The sequence below is a fragment of the Oculina patagonica genome, chromosome 2, assembly GCF_052425735.1.
Source record: "Oculina patagonica isolate OP01 chromosome 2, crgOcupat, whole genome shotgun sequence".
In the NCBI taxonomy this organism is placed as follows: Eukaryota; Metazoa; Cnidaria; class Anthozoa; order Scleractinia; family Oculinidae; genus Oculina; species Oculina patagonica.
In genome coordinates this window covers 28,177,481-28,199,419 of record NC_135759.1, presented here as the reverse complement: position 1 = coordinate 28,199,419, position 21,939 = coordinate 28,177,481, and the positions used below count along the sequence as shown (strand labels likewise).

Sequence of the window (21,939 nt, the reverse complement as noted above, 5' to 3'; positions counted from 1 at the left end):
AATGCTTGCTGAAATATATGTTAATTTTCTTTGTTGTTCCAGCCTTACTAAAATTAGTAATTAAACAGCATTTTTTTTGTGGGGATTTTTTTAAAAAATTTTTATCAAAAATCTATATATATAATAAAAAAAAAAAAAAAAATTACCTCTCTGATGATGAACATTTAAACAACAATTATTGATGATATCCCTAAATAATATCTAGGCACTGGATTGGTAGAAGACCGTAGAATCGTCCAGCTCTTAATCCCCCCACCCTCCCCCTCCCCCCTTTTCCTTTTTACGCCTGCTGAGAAAATTTGTAGCACTACTAGCTCTAACAAAAGGAACAACAAAAACAAATCTGATGCATACCGTACATTGTTTTAACTCGGACCGGACCTTTCGTACTTAGCAACCGTTTAAAACAAAGCATCAGCCTCACCCCTGAACCAACCGACCGACCGACCGACCGACCAAGCAACCAATTCAAGCAACCAAAACAAACTATTGAAGGAAGAAACAAACAAACAAACAAACAAACAAACAAACCCACAAGCAAACAAGCAAACAAACAAACAAACAAACAAACAAACAAACAAACAAACAAATAACCAACTAACAAACAACACGTTTAATTTACAAATACCGAACAGAGATTGGCACAAAGGCTACGGTCGTTCATTAGTGCACGTAAAGTAAGTAATGGTACTTAGTATCTTCCCAGAATAAATGCCTGCCTCAGTCTTAAAACTTCCGCTGCCCAGTTCCGCCTGTAACTGACAGGTGTGATCAGCTTCACGATTTCAACAAGTCCCTGCATGTCACCTGCTCGGTATAAATGTGCATCTAATGTGGTGGCCAGGTGCGCCAACTCGTCAATTCCTTCCACGTATTCTCCAATTCCGATCACAAAGATTTCGGCTCCATTGAGTTTCAGGTCCATTGCTTTCCACAGCGTTCTATCGCGTTTTATGTTCGATTGTCCATCAGTTACTATCAGAACACGTCTGAAGCTTCCCGCGCGTGCTCCGGTCCTGGGATTTTTGAACATTTGTAGGCTTTTCTCCAAGGCCTCTTGCATGTTTGTTTTTCCGCCTGTTCTTTGCAGCTTCTCCAGTTCGTTATTAGCTTTTTCACCGAAAGTGAAGGTGAAAGCAGTATGCGCGTGAGTGGCCACTGTGATAGCACCGTGCAAAGTTTCCGGTGCTCCCCTGTCAATCAACATTTGAATGGCTTTGATTCCCTTACTGGAACTCTGCTCGGCTGATCGAACTTGAGGAATCGATAATGTAAATGATGTCGTAGTCACCGCGTAGCTGTCTTTTCAAGCGAGAGCTGTCGGTTTGAGTTAAGAAGTGCATCTGAAGTTTGTTGCTTGTGGTCTTTGCCGATGGAATGCGCTGAAATTCTTCAACAAGAAAAGTACAAGATTAGAAAGAAAGAACAGAATGAACTTTTCGCAGGCGTTTTTGGTTGTCTAACATAAAGCGACTAGAGCAGCTGTTGTATTGGAGACTGACTCCATATGCGGCGGAGAAAGGGGGGGGAGGGGTGACTGTAGCCCCCCAAAACAAAAATTTTTGGGAGGGGGTTGGGTCGCTCAGACCTCACATTTCATTGTCGAAAGTATCGCTAGCGCAGCGCGGGGATAATTTGGTGCAGGACTTTCAAGGAAACCCATTTGAGGGCCCCAACTCTCTTTATTTAATTCTTTCCAGCGACTTCAATGCGCACATTTTCTGCTCTCCGACGTCTAAAGAACAACCCAAAAAGCACCCTGAAGCAGGATCGTCTGAACTGCCTAGTTATGCATTGTTACAAATCGATTGCGGACACACCAGACACTGTTTAAAGACATTTTGGGAAATTTGAGTAGGGCGATGCGCGCCCGCGGGGGGTGGGGGGCTCGGTATGTGCTTGGCTTGGAGTACGCCCCCCCCCCCCCCCCCGCCACGTTCCAAAACGCTCCGCCGCCTGTGGACTCCTTCTCTGCCCTCTAAAAAAATACGGTATAACAGTCTATCTCTAGAGGTGCTAACACACGAAGCGGGACACACTGCAGGGACATGTCGCTGTAGATAGGGATAAAATCTGCAAAATCACAGCGTGTACAAACAAAAACTCTATCTGGTTTCTGGAACACACTGACACTGATAAGAAAGTGTAGCAGCAACATATTGCAGCGACATATCCCATCGCGAGACCATATGCTTATAAGTTTTAATCCCGGGAGGCACAAATTCGAGAAACTACGATAACATCTGTCAAGCAGTTTGCACGCGATTAGGACCTACTAATAAAAACCCCCAATATACAAAACAAATTAAATTAAAATAAACCGAGAGAAAGCAACAATAACAATAACAACAACAACAACAACAAAGAGGAACCTGTTTACTTTTTGATGGTTGATATCGAGAGCATCATACAGAGCTTACTCCAATCAAATTCAAGTGGCTATTTTCGATACAATAATATGCTTGCAAATCGCTGTCAGTTTGTCAATTTTCCTTTCATCCAAAAAAGGGTTTATAATGCCGAGCAGAGTTGCTGTGAGATCCTATAACTGGCACAAGAGTACTTAATTAATCTCGTGTAGATTATCTTTAAGAGGCTTCAATATGTTGTAAACTTTAATTTTGCCCAAACGTTTACCAGACGAACAAAGATATGTGAATCATATTGTGCCATCCGTGAGTCGGTATACAATTACAGCTACAATAGGTCACGCAGGGTTTCAGATCATATAGAGGTCACGGCTGAAAAGTGAGATATATCAAGTGCCTACAAGTGCCAAGGATTCTGGAAAAGTGGTTTATTTTTGGTTCATAATTCATGATGGGTGAAAGGTCGAAACTGCAAAAACAAGATAATACTCTTCATTCTTCCTACATATGTGGTCGGCTTATAGAACCTTCGGTGGCTAAGATTCTTTTGGTGTTGTTTTATACAAACTTTGAAAACGAAAACATAAACACACAAGAAGCGTTGGTGCTCAAGAAAGCCGAACGAAGTTGTGCTCTAAATGCAGAAAAAGCCCTTTAAAATTGAGTAGCCGGGCTGTACCGTTTGCATGCACAATGACTAAACCCGGATACTTCATCAAATCGATCAATGATACGTTGTAGCGAACGAGTCAGTGAGGCGACTGAAGAAATGATTTTTTCTACATTCTTGACGGTCTCGTTTACGTCTAATTAAAACCGTCCTTTGATTGTTACAATAAAAAACTTCAGTATGATACCTTTTTAGGCAGTTTTCTATTAACAGTGACTAATTGAAGTGTGACAAACATGGGGTGGTCGTGAAGCCAGAAAAAACATCTTGACTGGAACACACTGCAGCTAGCAAGGTGAATGCTGAACTTGGGAGTTAGGGATGACTCAGATGTTGAAAAATTTAGCCTAACGTTTTCAACTTCGTCAGTTACAACCTCATTCGAAGCCCTCCTTGTTTCTTTTCAGTTCCTCTTTGGTGTTTTTTTTTTCACCTCCATAAACTATTTTTTCGAGGTTTTGTTGAGTTAAAGGCAATTGTATTCCGTACATGCAAAAATGACTAGATTTAAGATGACATACATGGTCGCTATAATATTCATGATAAAAGAACAAACTCTGTTGATTAATTTGCAGCTAATAAATTAGTTCATTAGCGGAAACCTGCCCTGTATTGAGTGATATTCAGGCAATAGTTGTTGCTCACATTCGTGTTCAAACACAGAAAAAGAGAGATAGTTTTTATTTATTCCCCTTTTTTGTCGCCTCTAGAAGTGTTCTTTTCACCTTAAAAGAGCGGAAAGCACTTGAATCTGCCTCTATTTTGCCATCCAAAAAGTGAAGTAATCGAATGACGCATACGAAGAAGGGTTGAAAAATTTGAACTTGTCATCTTTGGATCAACATAGTTTGGTCTATGAGTGATTTTCAATTCAATGGAAAATATATGTATTTTTAATTGTTTACACGAAGATTGAAGGGATAAATGCTGTTAATTTCAAATTATCTTGTTGTTCTTTCCCTTTTTCTCCTCATCACATCATATCTGGGAGAATCATTTCTCGATTTTAGGCTGTTTACTTCTTTCACCAAACATCTGACGCTCATATCTAAAGCAGAGATCCGAAAACATTCCTACGATAACAAAACACAAAACAAACAACTTACTGTTATACTCCTCCAGAAGCCTTTTGTCGTTTGCATAATCACAAGACACCTCAAGAGTAAGAACTTGAAGTCCAACCAGCAAAACATGAAGAAAGAAGTGCATTTTTCTCAACTGATGCACTCAAATCCCTATCGTATGTTTGCCAGGTGACTTTGCCGGGGAGCGAGCAAAGAATACCCCAAATGCCCCAAACACAATATTTTAACGTACACTACTGTCACTTCATCCATAGTACTCTCATTTATCTCTGATAAAGGTCGCGAAGACCCGTGTTATGTTTCACAAGTGGAATCTGTTTTACAGTTTTCTCTCACTAATTGTAATTACATCTTGTTTTATCGGTCAGCTTTTTTTGCTTTCTACCACCGTTTCAACACTGCTATTGAATTTTTTTTTGGGCTGCGTTTACAAAAAGTTTCTTTCGTTTAATTTATTAGTTTACTGTCTTTACTGCCAATTCTTTTTTTGAGATAAGAGCAGATTCGTTATCCTCTTAACAGGCAAATGCCGCCTTATTTCTGTCACCGCGGGATAGTGTCAACTGAGAAATTGAGCGATAATTCTATAAACTATGACAACTACAAATTGTCTGGCAATGTGTGTTTTGTTTCATGAGCCGTCCAATAAATAAGTAGATGTTATTAGGGCGATCAACGTTTGACATAATAAAAAATTTGGTTTGTATCTGATCTTAAAATCGGTTGGTAAAAACGTATAAACTGAATTTTCGGTAACTCTCTGTTACCATCATCAGAGTTAAAATTGCCAATTTTAACTCTGATGAAGGTCAGAGAGTTACCGAAATCAGTTTACGATTTACCACGACTAAGATCAGATACAAACAAATTTTTTATTAAATAAGTAGATATTTTCAGCAATGAGACTTTTACCCCTTAGACTAAGATTTGACGTGTAAGTAGAAATTTGTGCTTCTTCAGCATAATAGTTATTGTTTTAAATACTTCTTCATTGTTTCAGCACGGCACCTAAAAAACAAACAAACGAAGAACAAACAAACGAACGAACGAACAAACAAACGAACAAACAAACGAACAAACAAACACACAACAGAAAAACACCTCGTTGGTGCTGAAAGAGACGCATCTTGTTTGTTTTCCTTTTAGTCGCGCGAATGAGATTCGTATCGCGCCGGTATCGGGGGTGGAACTAGCAAACAAAGAACCGGGCCAGGAGGACGAAGAAGAGAGTCATGCGAATACTTGTTCCGGACGAAGCTGGATCGAAGCAGTAGGTTTAGTGCTAGGCTAGTCCTCTCCTACCTAAACAAGAACCTATTAGTGTTCAAGGTGAAAAATACTTAGTAAGCGCTGTAGGATTAGCATAATAAAGTGCGCTCTCCCAGTCTATCTCCTTCCCAGACTTCTTCGACAAGGGCCATACCACTGAGAGCCTCCCTGGATTGGGGGTGGGCCACCCATGTTCCCTTGTTCCCAACAAAATTTTTCTTGTTTTCCCGTGTTTCCTAAAAGTATTTCTTCGATTTTGGTGTCCCCTGCAGTTCCCTAAAATAAGCTCTTGTTCCCGTGTTGCTAGTTTATATTCCTAGCTTTTGCTTTCATGTTCCCAAAACGTTCATGGCCGTGTTCCTTTGTTTCCTGAAACCCCTGGGAGAGCGGCACTACTGTGAAGAGCTCTCTTCGACCAGACGGTCATTTTTCAGTCAGAACACGCCTATAGATGTTTTAAAGTAATCCATTTATTGATAGATTTAAAATATATGGTGTTTAATACTAGTGAATGGTAAATGACAAAATAGAATCACGACCATTGAGTACCAATGTATATATATTTCTGGTGGTGTTTTACATGGTAAACATCTTCAACTTGAAATGAAATTTCACGGGAACGAGGTTGAATACAACGAAAACTGCAAAAATACCACATATTACATAGTTCAACACTGTAACAAAAGGACATTACAATTAAAATATCTTCAACATAAAGGGTGCTTTATAAAATGATGATACTCCATGATCAGTCTCCCAGAGACCAAAAGCCTCGAGCTACTTTCGGGGAAGAACAAATAGGGGTAGAAAGGTAATAATTGAGTGATGAGTGATTTGTGTGAAATAAAGTAATCGCAAATACGAGTCCTGGTTAACTATACGAAAAATGCTTAACTTATATATTCTGGTTTATATATGAAACAAAGAGCAGTAAGAGAGAGATGCGTGACGCTTTTAATAAAGGAAATGGGATCATGACCTCCCTAACATGATCATACAATGTCAGGAGCCCATGTTCTACAGCAAAAAACACTTTTATGGCGCCAAATTTCTTCTGGCCAGTGCCCCTTTACACAATCTCAGTTAGAGTCCTCATAAAGAGTGATAAAGTCCTTGTTTTACTGAGTGCAAGCAGCCATCAACAAAGGTCACGGTCAACTCTTGAAGTTCTCTTTGTTCTCCTAAAGGAAACAACAGACAGGACCGCAGGCTGAACGAATTGCTCGACAGCTTACTTGGGCAAGACAAACAAATATTGTCGGGAAGAAATAACAGAGTGTCTGACTCAGCATCAACTTCTTTTGTACCATTGGTCCAAAACTCCTTGTCCCACTTGCAGTCGGAGACAATACTCAGCTGAAGATTCTTGTCCAAGGTTTTCTCGAAGCCAATGAAATCCTCGTCTGATATTGAAAGGTTAAGGCCGTTTTGCAGTGCTGTACTTGAAGACCACATTTCGTCTTGGGTGTTCAACTTTTTCTCTCGGATTGTCCCGACCGTACGAAGTTGTTTCGATTCATTGTAAAAAACAAGCACACTGCAGCGAAATTCTCCTCGGGACAGGAACATCTCGGCGCCAAATGGCCGTACATCCTGATCTCCTGGGACATGCTTTCTTGTCCAGACGCCTCCGCCGTTGGAATGTAACACAGCCCTTGCATTTTTGTAAGCTGAATGGCAAAATCCTTGATCATCTGTGTCTTGCTTAAGAATTTCCCACGGGCCTTCGTATCCCGGGCGTGAGATTTCCTCGCCATCTTCGTTTTGAAATCGATTTTGATGCTTGATTATCGTTTTCGCTTCGTCGAGAGCAACAAACGATCGAAACATACGAAACTTGTCTTTAACTTGGCGTGTGTCAGCATTCCAGAACGTCCAACAACCGGACCATTCGTGAACGACGTTGGAACAGAAGGAATCCCATTGAATATCAGCGATACTAGCCATGACGATCGATCAGTGAATTACGGTATATAAAGTCTCAAACATTTGTATACAGTGTACCACCCAGGGTAGCCGAAAACTCATAACACAAAGAGCAAATGTCACGCAATTGGTCCAAGGTCTAGTGTAGTGAGAGAAACACGCCGTGCTTACAAATACAGAGAGTGATCTACTATTCTTCCCCACTTGATGCATTTGTTTCGACTGTTAAGTTACATGCTAGACGTCCAGACCAGCAAAAGTTTCAGTTTTGGTCAGATTGAGCATTAAGAATCAAAAGGAGGCATGAAAGTGATTGACCCGGGGGCCTGTTACCAAGGATACCATAAAATTAGGCCATCGATGATTGAAATTCTAACCAGAAAGCGAGCTTGAGGATAAAATATTTGAAGGAAAGAAAGGAACAGTAAAAGATCACTCAGGGGTTTCGACGGAGGCGAGTATTTTACAAGGCGATCATTCCCAAATCAAATCTTTGTTGGCCTGTTCCGGCAGTGTCACAAAATGACAGTGTCACGCAATCTTGCCAAAATGCCCGCGGGCAAAAAGAAGAAATGTGCGGTGGAACATGTACCAGCACAGTCGGACAACATAGCATCTTCTTTGAAAACAAATCGGGGTCATTTTGCTCGAAACCTTTTCCTGTTCACGTAATTTTGCACTATCAACCGGTATTTTTGCACAACAGTCTGGAGTGAACCTGCCAGGAGGTTTGACAAGACTCTGCAAGACAGAATGAGGTAGGTTTAATGCTACAATTTCGTAAAAGAATTTTAGATATTTTTCGTACCCCGGGGTTTCGTAATATTTGGACCTACAGGTAAACAGGAGTTTTTTTTACCACTGTTCAGATTTGAAATCATGCGTTTCTTTCGTAAACTTTGAGGTTTCAGCAGTTCAGCTTACTTGTCACTTCTAAATACTCTCATAACAATATGGCGCGCAGTAAATAAAACAAAATGGCGGCGATGCTGTTGTTGCAAATTGCTTCAACTCAGTCTGTGTTATTAGAAATAAAACAAGTGTGACTCTTAAAAAAGGGAGAGAAAAGGTGAAGAAAGAATTAGTAGTTAGCAAATCAATCGATGTTTTAGTTTATAAACTACTTAATCAAAGTCGTTTAATTTATAAACGAACGATCCATGATATAAAGTACTGAATGCTCCAGCTAATCAGTGTAACCAAGCCCCAGGGGGGGTACTCCGGCTTGTTAATGACGGGGATGATCGAAGGATTTTTTTGGGTTTGAAATTTCTTCCGGGATTTTTTTAGGTTGGAAAATTTGGCAAGTATTTTTTTGGGTGACTTGATTTAGATAGAGGATTTTTTGGGTATTAAAAACGAACTAAAGTGCCTTGGCGTATTTATGGTATGATGTATAAACAAAACAAGCGTTCTTTGTGTTATGTTATTGCCCCTCCTGGCTATTTAGGGTTAATTTGACAAGGGTTTTTTTAGGGGTTATTTTTGGTCCAGGGATTTTTTTGGGTAATGTCGGAAGACTTAGGGATTTTTTTGGGTCCTGAGTTTTGCCTCCATTCGATCATCCCCGTCATTTACAAGCCGGAGTACCCCCCTGGGAACCAAGCAACTGCAGTAAACTGAATTTACCGAAATCTTGATTATTCTAGATATCACAAAAAGTAGTGTAAGGTTTACAATTTCGCTATGTTGTCCAATAATGAATCCTAGCAATGGCTCGATCTGTTTTCTTTTTTCATAATAATTTCCTGGTTCACCAGTTGATTTACTAGCTGTTCAAGTAGAAAATTTAGGTAAACAAAACAACAGCATCAAACACGAAAAAGAACAAAACAATAAAACTGAGACATTCGGTCGTGAGTGAAAAGTGCAAAACAATGCAGAAATTGTGTTAGGATTTAACTGTGGGAAAAGGTATACCATTTGAACTAAATTATATTTTAGTAAATAAAATAGATGCTAAATTTCAAGCTCGGTGATAAATAGTGAAGAAATTATTCAACTTGACACAAGCGTGGGACAAAGAAAATATCCGAGTCCCCAACGGGAATTGAACTCATGGCCTCCCAGATACCGGATGGGCGCTCTAACCAACTGAGCTACGAGAGACTCGTTGTGAGCTGGGCTGTTTACTAGGTTGATATGTGACACGCGTCCTGCATACTGCTAGGATCAGCAATGTCGAAATCATCAAATGTGTAGTAAATTGTTAAGTTGGTAAATTTCAAGCTCGGGGATAAATAATGAAGAAATTATTTAACATGACACGAGCATGCATTTGTGGGACAAAGAAAAAATCCGAGTCATGGGTTCGATTCCCGTTGGGGACTCGGATTTTTTCTTTGTCCCACGGTCGTGTCATGTTGAATAATTTCTTCACTAAATTATAATTTATAACCAAAAAAAGCTGATGGATGTAAGTGAATCTTTCCTTGCCTTTCCATGTTTTTGCAACCTTAGAGGCCTGGCATGCTGATTGACATGTGATTTAACCTTGCTCAATATACAATGGGATGTGGAGCTTCAGTATCTCAATCCAATGCCAAACATCCAAACCAGGTAATCATACAACTATGAAGGACTAGTATTGGAAACTGTGTATCAGGTTCCAAACTGAAGAAATCAACTGTGAACTCTACCCGGGGCGGAGGGTACTCCCTAAAAGTTACTACGAGGGTGTGCTGCTGAGGCTCTGAGACTCTGGACCTGTTCAGAGAAAAATAGCTGAATTTGCGACCCTGTTCCAGACAAACATTGCAAAATAGGACGGTACCCTGTTCCAGACAATATCCACAATGTAAATAGATGTAAATAGATATAAAAACACTGGCGTATATCACGAAGCGCTCACCTGACTTTGTCTGTGGCTTGGAGATAAAGCGATGAGAGGAGAAGAGTTTCATAGCTAAACTTGATCGTGTTTAATCAGGATTCTGGGAAAAAATCAATCCTGTTCTAGAGTCAAAAGGCTGAATTCTATACCCGGTTCCAGAGTCAGGGAGGAAAAAAGCATACCCTGTCAGGAGCCCATCAACTTGATGGGCTCCTGACCCTGTTTAGTGGCACATACCTGTATAGCCCTTATTGGGAGTACCCCCTGTTGAGTGGCACATACCCGTAAAGCCCTTATATGGGAGTACACCCTCCCCCGGGAATTCTAACCACCGTTGTCCTGATGTTGTATCTGTCAGGTGCTCACTCAGTCCCTCTGAGCCTGTTACTGAAAGCCTCAGTTACAGCTGGTGTTCAGGAAAGTGGTGAAGACTAGCCGGCTGGTGGAAATTTAGTGGGGGGAGGGGGTCCCCATTATAGTGTACAATATGCCCATAGGGGTATCTTTTTCAGGCTGTAGGTATAAAAAATGGAAGTGTTTCTCGAGTTGGAGTATACAAAAGGGTAGGGAAAGCTGCCATTTGGGTATTTAAAAAGAACTTCCAAAAACATTGCGAACAGACCTGCAGATTCATTTAGTACCATTTTAATTAAGGGTTATTTCAGTAAAAAAAGAAAAAAAAGATGCAGTATCCCTTTTGTAGGTACCGTAATGATTCGATTTAGCGCCCGGGGCGCTTATTTACTCTTGGCACCTCAGAGGAGGGCGCTTATTCGAGACAGGGCGCTTATTCGGGACAGGGTGCTTATTTAATTTTTCGAGAAACAATCAAATGTTCAAAACAAAACTTTGATAAATATTAGCAAATTGTTAAAAATTCAGCTACTTTTAAAAGCATTGCTCATTTAAGCAGTAAATATATACATGTACGGTACGGTAAATGTTCATCATGCGTTTATCAATTCGATGTCGATGACTTCAGTAGGGGAAGTTATCCGCAATAGGGGGCGCTTATTAGAATAGGGGCACTTATAAGAATGGGACATGGGGACGCTTATTAGAATTGGGGCGCTTATTGGAATAGGGGCGCTTATTTACAAAAACACATTCGAAGGGGGGCGGCTATTCGGAAGGGGGCGCTTATTGGAAGGAGGGCGCTAAATCGAATCATTACGGTATCTGAAAGGGGCAAAATGTTCCAACGATGTGAATTAGAAATTGCAGAGAAAGAAGCCAGAAAAATTCTGGCTTTAACAGGATTTGAACCTATGACCTCCATGAAGCCTGGCTTTTTTCTTTACAATTTGTTTAATTGCAGATTCACTGTGAGGATTATTTCTTTGCTTTAAATCTCGTGCGCAGTTCATATATTTGAATTCTGTCATATAAAATTTGCCAGAGTTAGAATAATTAATGTTTCTCTTTGTATGCATTGCATACCTATGACAGACGTGTGAACTGACATTAATCATTGTTATAAATTATACCACAGACTGCACCATTTCCAAACAAAAGGGAAAGATTGGCTGATGATGGAATTGTTGAAGACGAAGATGATCTTGATGAAAGTGACAGCGAGACTTCATTGGCAAGTGAGGCAGATGATGATGTGCCCCCAGAGGACTTGGGCAATGTGGGGCTGAGAAGTGAAGACAACCTGGTACCCTTTGATACACACATGGGTAGTGAGTCTTCCAAGAATGATCCCGTGGTTTACAGTTTGCCGGCCAGAAAGCTTTTGATTGGTGATATCACTGATGATATTCCAGAGAATGTAAAAGTTGTGAGAATATTCACAAGCTCAACATTTACAGGTATTATTTAATTAAATAGAAAAACTTCCCACATGACTTACAAGAATAATAACTAATAAGACTTATAAATAAGGTCTTAGCCGTCTTGCAGTGCATACTTATAGGTTGAGATGACAATTAGCATTAATGCACTGAAATGACTTGGCGGTGTAATGTACAAAAATGAACATGACTACATGAAGATAGGGCAAAAACATGTTCTATGCTGATAAATATTTAAGAATAGAAATTATGGCTCATGCTACGACCTCCCTGGGTTGCTCTTATATAGACTCAGGTTACAGGGGATATTGTTAGGGATTCAAAAGTTACATGGTGGCTCAAATTCATTTCAACCCAAAGTAGTAACAACCAGTCATCTGATCAGGCCATGAGGTCAGTTGTTTATTTGTCACTCAGCATTTTGGTTTGCTGCTATAGGTGCATGATGAACAATAAACACATCTTTAATGACACAAAACCAGTTCCTGGCATCTTTTCTCCAGCTTAATACCTAAAAGGTATCTGAATTATTCTAACGGTGGTCATTGAGCCACAAGGTTTAAAGCCAAAGGGATATTTTGATCACCCAGGCCATATAGTTAGTAGAGGGGACCCTCTACCGCTAACTATGCCTGGAGTTGTGCGTTGGCAATGTGGTTGCTTTTTACCCTTGTTTAGACTTAATCCTTGCCATTACACTGTACTGCAAGATGGCACTGTCTAATGCAATTGATTGATCCTTGCTTCAGACACCTCCGTTGAACGCAACACTCTTATGGAACAGGTTTATCCCAAATTGAAGTCTTTCTGCCAGGAGCGAGGCTATGATTTCCAAGTGGTAGACATGAGGTGGGGAATTAGAGAGGAGGCCACAGATGATCACATGATGACAGAGCTGTGCATGAGAGAATTGACGACATGTCAAAAGCTGTCTACCGGTCCTAACTTTGTAGTAAGTACTTCGTGTATGTATGCACCTAGTGCTGTAGGTGTATCTCTTAGTAACAGAAGAATCCTTGTGATGTTTACATGCACTTTAACCTGTGTAGTACTATCAGTGATTACTCATCTTATCTCTTCTCCAGTCTTCGCCAGGCCAGGAGAAGGAAAAAACTGATTAGGACAACGGTCAATATTAGTGATATAATCGAATTCTCCCAGCTAGTACCAGAAGAATTGTATGGAACTAGTAGGGAGAATTAGTGTTCATATCATGTCCCAGCATGCAGGGTTGTAACGTTGATCTACGCAGTGTGGAAAGAAAAAAGAAGAAATGTTCTTTTGTGTATGATACAAGACAAGGGTTAATTGGCAAGAGGAAGAAATATTTTTGACGCAGTTTGCCATCCATTTTTTTTTCTGTTTTAAGACTTTCATGGGACAGAAATATGGTTATCGCCCACTTCAGCCTCGTGTCGCAGCCAGCGAATTTGAACGTCTTCTGAAAGCAGTGGAAAGCAAGGAAGACTGTGATCTTCTAAAGCATTGGTACTGGCGTGACGACAACAGTGTACCACCAGTCTATGTACTGCAACCCATCTCGTCACGCCTTCCTCACTACAATGAATTGCGTGACCTTGAACTGAGGAGCGAGGCAAGAGGCAAGTGGTGGGCGGCGTATGAGAGACTTCATGTTATCATGAGGCTGGCGGCGGACAAAGTTCTAACGAAGGACGAAAGAAGAAAGTTTTACATGTCGGGTCAGTCGGGAATCACTGTATTTTTAAACATGTATTTCCCAAGAGTGATCAGCATCGTGTTTCTCCTTTCTACGATATCAAAGCATTGTCAAGCATGAGGTGACAAGTTTTCAGAAAATAATCAGCTAGGGGATTTGCATGTATTATCTCGATGTAACAGCAAACTAAAACATGGCAAATATAAAAACACACTCTGCAGTTAAAGCGTTACTTAGCGAGCAATCACTAAAGTCGTTTGTGTATTTGGTTAAGGCATAGAAGAACGAGTGGGGTTGGGGGTAGGATGAGCCGAGGAGACTGTTGACAGGCTATCTGTGCTGTGGCAAGGGAGTTATTAAAGCTAAAACTACCTCCCCGTACTTCTACAATGATAAAAAGGCTTGGGACTGAAGGGGCTGAAGGGGCTGACTGTTAAAAGGAATCGGTCGTAGGATTTTGTTTGCTTTCTTAGGATCTCACGATAGGGCGTCTATACGTTAAAATGCTTCGGTCTCGGAAAACGTTGCAAAATCAGCGCATATTCGCATAAAGGGGAAAGCCTTACAGTAAGAAACCTTGCCATAATGAATTATTCAGAATCTTTTCGGGTTGCAATGAGTGTCTGAACACTTTTGTCAGACAGGCGAAACAAAAATAGTTCAACTAAAACTGTCGTCTATTTGCCTTCACTTCAGTGACAGAAGAAGAAATTCGACGTGGCATCATCAATTCCCCGTCACCGACAAAACATTGCTTTTGGTTTAAAAGAGTCATCACAGATTTGAGAAAAAACACCCACAAACCCAAAAATTCAAAATTTATCGACAAAACGCAGGATGCCTCAAATATTGACGAGACTGCGCAAGTGCTTTTAAATTCGCTACAAGAGGAGGAAATACCTCAAGTGTTGCCTGACAACAATGTGATACAGTACGACATATCATGGACCGACAACGGTGTCGACCCAGTTGCCACTCGGGAGCACAAAGAGTACATAGAAAACCTGTGCAACAGGTTTTACGAAACTCTGTGTGGCATGATCCACGAAGGGATCGAAGAGAGGGATACGCTACAGATCAATGATCCGTTGACGAAGGAGGTTTTGGATCACTCGTCGTTCTGTTCGCGAAAGTGTAGGTCTTTTTACGGAAGGGAAGACTTTTTGGGGACAGTTCGTGACAATTTAATGAACAGCAACGGAGACAGAGTTGTCGTGATTCATGGTGAATCGGGTTGCGGAAAGACCTCCATCTTGGCAAAGATTGCTAAAGACGTGAAACTTTGGCTGGAAAATCAGAATTGCGTTGCTGTGATTAGGTTTCTTGGAACGTCTCCAGATTCGTCTAGTGCCAGGCTCCTGCTACGAAGCATCTGTCAGCAGCTGTGCAAGTTAACAGGACAGAACACTGCCAATATCCCGGATGTGAGTAAAGAATTCTTTACTAACAAAACTTTGCTTTGTATGTTTCATATGTTGGGTTAAATGTCTTACTTGTTTAGAGGATTCTTTACTTAGCCAACGTGCGCCCTACACATCAGTTTTATCATATTTCTTTGAATTGTTTCATAGCGTGGCCTTGTTAAGCCTTAACGTTGGTGAATCGAGTTTCATTTAATTATTTCGCATTACATTTATTTCGCTCTTTCTAAATTCCAATTTTCACTCTTCTTTTTATAGTCATTCAGTCTATTTCTTCTTCAATAGCGAAGATTTTACGAAAATCCCGCTTCTTTTTACAGTAACAATAATTTCCTTTTCAAGCGCGCGAGCGCGTAACGTATTACACACACTTGGCTGCTCTAAAATAATCTTTTATACTGGCTCTAGGTCAAAATGTGAATTCTCTTGACTGTTCTTTGAATTTGCTAAACTTGACAAAAACAACAAAAAACCCTCCGTGCTTGGGTACACTAGCCTACGTAGCAGTTGTTTCCTTTTCAAGCGCGCTGAGAGAACGAAGGAAACGGGGGCAGGAAAAGGAAAACGAGCGAGCCTGGGGAGCAAAAAGGGAGAAGGAGGGAGGGGACGCTCGTACGTTCGTTTGTTCGCTCGGCGCGCTTGAAAAGGAAACTACTACGCAGGCTAGTGGTAGATAATCACTAAACGCTCCTCTCTACGTGTTACGTGACGGACGTTTCGCCGAATATACAAGGGAGAAACTTTACTTTGATCACTCACGGAGTTAATTTTTTGTTTGAAGGACACGAAGTCGTTATCAGAGTTCTTTCCAAAATGCCTGGAGAAGGCTTGTAGTGAAATGCGAGTTGTGCTTATTCTGGACTCGCTGGATCAGCTGTCTCCTGAGGATGGCGGTAGGCAGCTGGACTGGTGGCCGAGAAGTTTGCCTGAAAATGCGCTGGTGATCATGTCTACCCTGCCAGGAGAAGAATTTGAAGCTTTTCCCAATTTGAAGGTAAGTTCTCTTTAATCTAGAGCTTTATTATTTTTATTTATGCGTCGGCGTGTTCGAGAAGGCGCGTTCATAGAAGCTGTAGCTGCACGCGAATTAAACATTCTTAGAGTCAAAGTGTTTAGAACGGTTGCTGGTAACCAGCTATTTTTCTTAGCGTAAGTTTCTTTTATTTAACGAGTTTTAACGTGGTATAACTGACATTAAAATTATTCTCCATTTGTGCTTACATAATGACAGCTAAACTTTACTGAGTTGATCATTCTTTGCAGATTATCCGTTCTTTACAAACGACAATACAGCAAAATCGTTCATGAATTTTATAATTGAAATTTGTTCTTGTTTTGTTAAGACCATGTTTCCTGAGAAGTGTTTCCTGTAAGTTCCCCAGTTGGCGATTTCAGAGGCAGATCTTATTTTAAGCAGCTGGCTCAAGTCAACAAATCGTGCACTTCAACAACCACAAAAAGACGTCATCCTCCGCGCATTCCAAAACTGCCAGTTGCCGCTGTACTTGAAGTTAGCATTCGACGAAGCTTGCCGGTGGAAGTCATACACACCAATCAGCGAGACGCGCGTGGAGTCCACGGTCAAGGAAATCATCAGCGCTTTGTTTGACCGCCTTGAACGACTGCACGGTAAAATACTTGTGAGTCATGCACTGGGCTACATCACGGCATCCAGGAGTGGCCTGACAGAGCCAGAGTTGGAGGACCATCTCTCATTGGATGACACTGTGTTGAATGACGTCTATCAGTTTTGGACTCCGCCTATAAGGAGAATGTTGCCCTCCCTGTGGTTCCGGATTCATGCTGACATTGGGGATTATTTGATTCAGCGAGGTGCAAATGGTGTACCTGTGGTATACTGGTATCACAGACAATTTATCGAGGTAAGTCAAAGTTTTTACTACATTCCAGAACAAAAAGTATATTTTTTGAATAAATTGGTATATTTAGGGAGGAAGCCACATCAGCTCTAGCTGGTTTTCATGCGGGTCCCATCTATCCAAGTCGAGTTGGAATTTGGAAATGTTGGTTTTTCAGGAGGGAAGAGAACCGAAGAACCCAGACAAAAACCCTCGGTTAATATTGAGTTCCAAAGCAATACCAATCATATTTTCTGCCCCATTTCCCTAGGTTTGCTTCAATCTGGAGTATATGATGTTTTTGTATTTGGCTATATAGTTGTGCGAACGCGACTTAAATTAACGCGAAGGTAAGGAAAGATTACTTCCCAATTAAGGTAATTAACGCGAAAGAGGGGGTAACATTTCAAAATGAAGGAAATTAGCGCGACGTACATAATAAAAAAAAAACAATGTTCGTGGTTCTTTCCCCAAACGTGAGGGTTAAGCGAAGGAATCTGACCGCTTTGAACGATTTTCGCAGTGTCAGTGATATTCCCCTGATAAAATAATGCTTTTCCTAGGAGTCAAGAACGTCTGGACCGTATCACGAAATTGAGGCCAAAATAATGGGAATTACAGACAGAAAAAAGACAGAAAAGAGACAGAAAGATTACTTCCCAATGGAAGGTCATGGAAATTAACGCTCCACTAAAATAACGGCGCGGAAATTAACGTTAACAAAAATTAACGCGAATTTTTAAATTCGTGTTAATTTTATGAAGCGTCTATTTCCTATAATAAGGTATTTGCAGTTCTCAAGGGATCACGTGGCTTTTTTCTCAAACCAAATTAATCCTCTCTAAACGTACCCTAGTCTCTCTAAAGGTACTTGTAAGTAGTATTTTTACATAATATGCTGTCGCTGTTTTCATTTTTCAGGTGGCGACAGATCGCTATCTTGAAGGCAAGCAGGGTGAAGTCATTCACTCCAACATGAGCGAGTACTTTCTTGGAACTTGGGCTGAAGGGAACAAGAAACCTTTTGTCAACAAGGAAAATGAGACAGTCTACATGGATAGACTTGTGGCCAAACAGCCATTAATGTACGAAACAAACGAGGAACAAAAGGTTTTCAATTTTCGAAAATTGACCGAGCTGCCACACCACTTGTTAAAATCCAACCAGCTGGAAAAGCTCAAGAAAGAGACGCTTTGCAATTTTGAATTTTTACTCGCGAAACTCAGGGCAACCTCTTTGGATGTCGTGTTGGAAGATTTTTCTGCCGCGCGAAATTTTTGTGGAGAGGACAACGAAATGGAAATCGTTGAGAAATTCATGCGGTTGTCATCAATGGCTTTAATGAAGGATCCGCGACAGCTTGCCTCACAGCTTATTGGAAGGCTGCAGAGCTTTGAAAACAACGCACAAAGTACATTTGTTAGCAAGCTTGTGAAAGACGCCTATAACACTAGTGTGCCTTGTTTCATTCCTAGTTACGAGTGCCTCACTTCGCCTGGAGGCGCCTTAGTGTCGTCCACCGAAGTTGGCGATCAGAATGCAGTTTGCGAATTCAGCTGCGATGGAAAGACAGTTTTTGTTGGCTACCCAACCAAAGATGGCGTCGAGATTAAAATACTTGACATTCGCACTGGAAAGTTAATCCGCCGAGTTAACTTTCACTGGGAGAACGAAACAGCTTTCAAGTGGTTCCTTAGAGCAAGCGAACACCACAAAGACAGGCTTCTGGTAGCCGGATCTAAAACAGTTTTCTTGGTAGATTTACAAACTCGACAAGTTCTTCAAACTTTCGACGCCCTCAGCGATGCGTTGTACAATTTCCACTACCCAGTCTCGTTTGCAAGCGACGAAAAAGCAGTCGCAGCTCTTACTGACACAGCACTTAAGATCTGGAACGCTGCAGATGGAAACCTGTTGCACTCACTTCCGCTTGGACAGTTAGACCGTGAAACGGCCAGGACTATGGACGCGAAAGGAAAGTTTTTAGTTTACAGCCTACACGGGGAGGGATTCCATGTTCTAGATGTTTCAACGTACGAGAAATTAGTGGTAATTGAAGTTGGCGAAAAAGTTAAAGAAATCAGAATATCTGCTTTGAACCAAATTGTTGTTCTTCCAGCCTCGCGGAAAAGCGTCTATCTTTATGATCTGAACACCAGAGCTTTGGTCAAGAATATTCCTGAATACGAAGCCTACTTTGGGTTACATCGTCTCCAGCTAACTCAAGATGGAACCAAAGCTATCAGCTATAACGACTCGGTTGTTCTCGTCACAGATTTACAAAGCGGCGAGGTTCACAAAACACCAAAGAGCGTTCTCCTTGGAAGTCGTGTCGACTGTACCAATCTATTTACACGAGACGGGAGACAGGTGTTGGCCGTTTGTTTTGACAAGATTCTCCGCATTTACAAATATCCGCCATCAAAGGAGAATTACAGAGATAGCGATCATTTTGTGAACGAGAAGATAAGTGGTGTCTATCCTGGCGTAGATGGCCGCCACCTTGTAACAACATCGATGGGCCCTGAAGGACAGACGTTGTCGGTATGGGATGTACCTTCTTCAAACATCGTTAGACGCTTGCGATGTTCAAAAATTGGAGTCAACGAGGTTAGAATGCTTAACTCCACACAAGCAATCGCAAAGATATACATCGAAGAACGCAAAGAGTTCGCCTTTGGCTTTGTAGACCTCAAAGAAGGCAAGGTGTTACGGTGGATGGATGGTAATGCTGGTCATTCCTGGGCCATGGGCTTCGTGAAGGAAGCGTGTTTCCTCGCCTTCTCGAGAGTACAACGACAACTCGAGACTTGGGATGTTTCCACGGGGCGTCTTATTCAGCAGCGTAGTTTCGGCAGGAAGTTTCGGCTGGCGGATGCCATGCTGAGCACTAGTGGCGACGTTGTGGTGTGTTCTCTGGTGCAGAGGATGAAGAAGCCCAACAAGTCTCTTCCGCTCATCGTGCTGGATACAAGCACAGACGAGCATCAGCTGCTGAAGGTCAAAGGAAAGCAGCTGACATTGCGAGCAGCGTCCCTTGATGATAAAGGCAGGTACCTTCTCTGCTCAACGACCAACCACATCGCGCTGATATGGGATGTCAAAAATCCCGCAAAGCTTTTGCACACTTTGAAGTTAAAAGAAGTCGTCGCTTCAGGTTTCTCCACTGGTTTGCAGCCACTTGCTGTCAATTCTCATCGAGACGGAACTTTGTTAATTATCGACGTTTTCACGGGGCAAATTCTTCACCAACTGAGAAGCGAGCCCGCTCACAAGATTCTCATTTGTAACAATGCAGTAGCGTATACGTTCCATCGTAACGAGTTCTACGCGTGGGATCTTAAAAAAGGCGGGAATATCGCTACGTTCACTGCTGATTGGGAACCCACTTCGAGACACGTTTACGTCATTGGTAATCACGTGACCATGTGTTTACCTGACAGGGCGCGAGAGATGACTCTTAGACTTTGTATTCCGGCGTCGAAGGAAGAAACCCTCACGGAACAGTCCCCATACGAGGGAACGCCACTAGAAGGGCATTTGTCGGTTATAACGTAATTGGATACTAGTCTTGAAAACTGTTATAGTAATGGCGCCGTCCATTTCTGAGTCGCCTTTAGCCTCTGTTTTAAAACGAGGGCCGCTAGAAGGCCTTATCGATGTGAATGTGGTTTACGCACATGTTCATTTTTGTACAAATTGGAACTTATTTATATTGCAAGAGTTTGTTTGTACTTAATTTAAAACCGAGGCAAAAGGCTAATTGGAATGATTCTCTCGATAAAGTTGTGTAAAGTACTTTTTAAGTCCGGTAAGAAAATGCAAGCGCGACGAGCTCTTGTAACGTCTTAGGGGATTGGTAAAGGAACAATAAAATAAACAGCAGAAACAATGTTCTTAGACCAAGTCCTGAAAACAAAAAAGCTACTATACACATAGAAGGCCAATGAAATGAGAAGTTTACGGAGGCTCGTACGTTACTGGAATCGAGGCTAAAGCACCCTCTAAAAAATAGGTCCGCACTGCGTACAGTGTGTCTTGTGCTGAGCTTTATTGAGCTTTGTGCATTACTGTATTGCTCGGTCACGGTAGTGTATTTATTAGGTTTTTGTCGGCATAGACTATAGTTGTAGAGGATTCTAGCTTCAACAGTGTAGTGAAGAAATATGGGTAGAAGTTATCAACAAGTGCAAGGTGATGTTGGAAAGCCATTTGCAGTAGACGTTGCATAATAGCTAGAGTCGCCTCATAGAAGCTAGAGATGGACGATTCTTGCGCTTTTTTCGTGCTTTTTCTCGCTCGCATTGTCACAATGTAAGGTATCGGGCACGCGCTGATCAGAGAAGCAATTTGTAATTAAAGATTTAAAAAATACTTGCGTACATCTAACAATATTGTTGATGCGTAAAAATTCTCGGACGTTACATTTTCTCTCGTGAGCGTTAAAAATACCGTCACCGCGTCTTCGTAAGTGTAAAATGCAGTTAACAGACACACGCGCGTGTACTTTAATTAATTAAATCATCCCGACGCCGCTTCCTCACATATTCTGGTCGTGGGTCGTGGGTGGAAGTCGTGGGTCGTGGGTGTGGGTAAAGTCGTGGGTGTGGGTAAAAGTCGTCGGTAACCAAAAAAAAAAAAAAAATGAATTGAAAAATCGCTTTGTGTAAGGAGATAAAATTGGTATCGTATCTAAAGAAAAAATAGACAAAAGGTATTTATCTATCTTGACAGACTTCTGTAAAGCATTGCTGCCTCTTCCTCTTTCATTATTTGGCCAGAGCTGTTGCTTAGGCGCGGTGGTGAAGTTCATATCCCCTTTCCAAACACTCCTCCCTCATTAGCCTCGGTCGGAATAGATTTCTGTAAACATCGTGGTCTAAGTATTATTTTTGGAATAAAACAGCTGTTATTCAAGACAAAATCAGCTGCTAAAAAATGCGGCGCTACTCTTGGCTGTGAACATGTCGATCAGACAAAAAAATCGCGCCTAGCCTAGCCTAGCCTAGCCTGTCGCTCTCTATAGTTACATT

General features: G+C 41.4%; 1 protein-coding gene and 1 pseudogene across 2 annotated transcripts; one reads left to right on the top strand and one right to left on the bottom strand.

Moving 5' to 3' along the window:
* Positions 1-306: 306 nt before the first annotated feature.
* Positions 307-4,297, bottom strand: LOC144641930 (collagen alpha-1(XXII) chain-like; annotated as a pseudogene). Its single transcript, XR_013568658.1, has 2 exons — positions 4,146-4,297; positions 307-1,390 (listed from the first exon to the last, which is right to left on the bottom strand). The product of XR_013568658.1 is annotated as a collagen alpha-1(XXII) chain-like (transcript).
* Positions 4,298-9,703: 5,406 nt separating this feature from the next.
* On the top strand, positions 9,704-21,194 carry LOC144642266 (NACHT domain- and WD repeat-containing protein 1-like). The gene is made up of 8 exons (XM_078501245.1): positions 9,704-9,878; positions 11,645-11,966; positions 12,698-13,062; positions 13,246-13,648; positions 14,323-15,050; positions 15,829-16,041; positions 16,430-16,930; positions 17,828-21,194. Exons 1-8 carry the CDS (start codon positions 9,828-9,830, stop codon positions 20,462-20,464), a joined length of 5,220 nt encoding a protein of 1,739 aa, XP_078357371.1. The 5' UTR covers positions 9,704-9,827; the 3' UTR covers positions 20,465-21,194.
* The last annotated feature ends 745 nt before the right edge of the window (positions 21,195-21,939 follow it).